This window comes from Nerophis ophidion, linkage group LG22, assembly GCF_033978795.1.
Source record: "Nerophis ophidion isolate RoL-2023_Sa linkage group LG22, RoL_Noph_v1.0, whole genome shotgun sequence".
Lineage (NCBI taxonomy): Eukaryota > Metazoa > Chordata > Actinopteri > Syngnathiformes > Syngnathidae > Nerophis > Nerophis ophidion.
In genome coordinates this window covers 44,367,531-44,369,693 of record NC_084632.1, presented here as the reverse complement: position 1 = coordinate 44,369,693, position 2,163 = coordinate 44,367,531, and the positions used below count along the sequence as shown (strand labels likewise).

At 47.3% G+C, this 2,163-nt stretch overlaps 1 protein-coding gene across 1 annotated transcript in view; it reads left to right on the top strand.

Annotated features, from left to right (window-relative positions):
* Positions 1-2,163, top strand: part of LOC133540910 (cAMP-dependent protein kinase catalytic subunit alpha-like) — a 37,721-nt gene continuing 35,558 nt past the window's right edge. Inside the window, exon 1 of the mRNA XM_061883982.1 lies at positions 1-111. Coding sequence (XP_061739966.1) covers positions 66-111 — 46 coding nt within the window. The 5' untranslated portion in view covers positions 1-65. The remainder of the gene's footprint in view (positions 112-2,163) is intronic.

The following is a 2,163-nucleotide window of genomic DNA, read 5'->3' as shown; positions in this document are numbered from 1 at the left end:
CCTCGTCCCCCCGGTCCCCCCGGTCCCCCCGGTCCCCCCGGTCCCCCCGGTCCCGTCCTCCCGCCATGGGGAACGCAGCCACCGCCAAAAAAGGCAACGAGCAAGAAAGCGGTAAGCAGTGTGCAGTTGTCTGATGTTGAATATCAGCATGTGTGCGATGAAGAGGCTTCAGCAGTTGTTGTGGGGCTAAAAAGTATTTAGTCAGCCAGCGATTGTGCAAGTTCTCCCACTTCAAATGATGACAGAGGTCTGTCATTTTCATCATAGGTACACTTCAACTGGGAGAGACAGAATGGGGGGAAAAATCCAGGAATTCACATTGTAGGAATTTTAAAAAATATATTTGTAAATGATGGTGGAAAAGTGGCGACTTGTCCAGGGTGTACTCCGTCTTCCGCCTGATTGTAGCTGAGATAGGCGCCAACGCCCCCCGCGACCCCACAAGGGAATAAGCGGTAGAAAATGGATGAGTGGAAAGTAAGTAGGCTTCACGGTGGCAGAGGGGTTAGTGCGTCTGCCTCACAATACGAAGGTCCTGCAGACCTGGGTTCAAATCCAGGCTCGGGATCTTTCTGTGTGGAGTTTGCATGTTCTCCCCGTGAATGCGTGGGTTCCCTCCGGGTACTCCGGCTTCCTCCCACCTCCAAAGACATGCACCTGGGGATAGGTTGATTGGCAACACTAAATGGGCCCTAGTGTGTGAATGTTGTCTGTCTATCTGTGTTGGCCCTGCGATGAGTTGGCGACTTGTCCAGGGTGTACCCCGCCTTCCGCCCGATTGTAGCTGAGATAGGGGCCAGCGCCCCCCCCCCCCCCCCCCCGCGACCCCAAAAGGGAATAAGCGGTAGAAAATGGATGGATGGATGGATGGAAAGTAAGTATTTGGTCAAGCATTGAAAGCTCTCACTGATGGAAGGAGGTTTTGGCTCCAAATCTCAGGATACATGGCCCCATTCATTCTTTCCTTAACACGGATCAATCGTCCTGTCCCCTTAGCAGAAAAACAGCCCCAAAGCATGATGTTTCCACCCCCATGCTTTACAGTAGTTCTGGTGTTCTTGGGATGCAACTCAGTATTCTTCTTCCTCCAAACACCACCAGTTGAGTTTATACCAAAAAGTTCTATTTTGGTTTCATCTGACCACATGAAATACTCCCAATCCTCTGCTGTATCATCCATGTGCTCTCTGGCAAACTTCAGACGGGCCTGGACATGCACTGGCTTAAGCAGGGGGACACGTCTGGCACTGCAGGATTTGATTCCCTTTCAGTGTAGTGTGTTACTGATGGTAACCTTTGTTACTTTGGTCCCAGCGCTCTGCAGGTCATTCACCAGGTCCCCCGTATGGTTCTGGGATTTTTGCTCACCGTTCTCATGATCATTTTGACGCCACAGGATGAGATCTTGTGTGGAGCCCCAGATCGAGGGAGATTAATTGCTGATAATTGCTCCCACAGTTGATTTTTTCACACCAAGCTGCTTGCCTATTGTAGATTCACTCTTCCCAGTCTGGTGCAGGTCTACAATTCTTTTCCTGGTGTCCTTTGACAGCTCTTTGGTCTTGGCCATAGTGGAGTTTGGAGTCTGACTGTTTGAGGCTGTGGACAGGTGTCTTTAATACAGATAACGACTTCAAACAGGTGCCATTGATACAGGTAACGAGTGGAGGACAGAAGAGCTTCTTAAAGAAGAAGTTACAGATCTGTGAGAGCTGAGATCTTCCTTGTTTGAAGTGACCTAATACTTATTTTCCACCATAATTTACAAATAAATTATTTAAAATTCCTACAATATGAATTCCTGGATTTTTTTTTTTTCACATTCTGTCTCTCCCAGTTGAAGTGTACCTGTGATGAAAATGACAGACCTCTGTCATCATTTGAAGTGGGAGAACTTGCACAATCGCTGGCTGACTAAATACTTTTTGGCCCCACTGTAAGTGTTTCATATCGCGGTCCTTACTGGGAATTATTGATATTTTGTATGACCTGTGGAAAACAAGGACCGGAGAAAGAATAAATGTGAAAGGTGAACATTTGGAAAATCATCTACTTAGCTGTCCAGACAGAAAGGAAATGTGTAACATTATTTTGCCCTGTTATTCTTATTTAAAGGCCTACTGAAATGAGATGTTCTTATTTAAACGGGGATAGCAGCTCCAT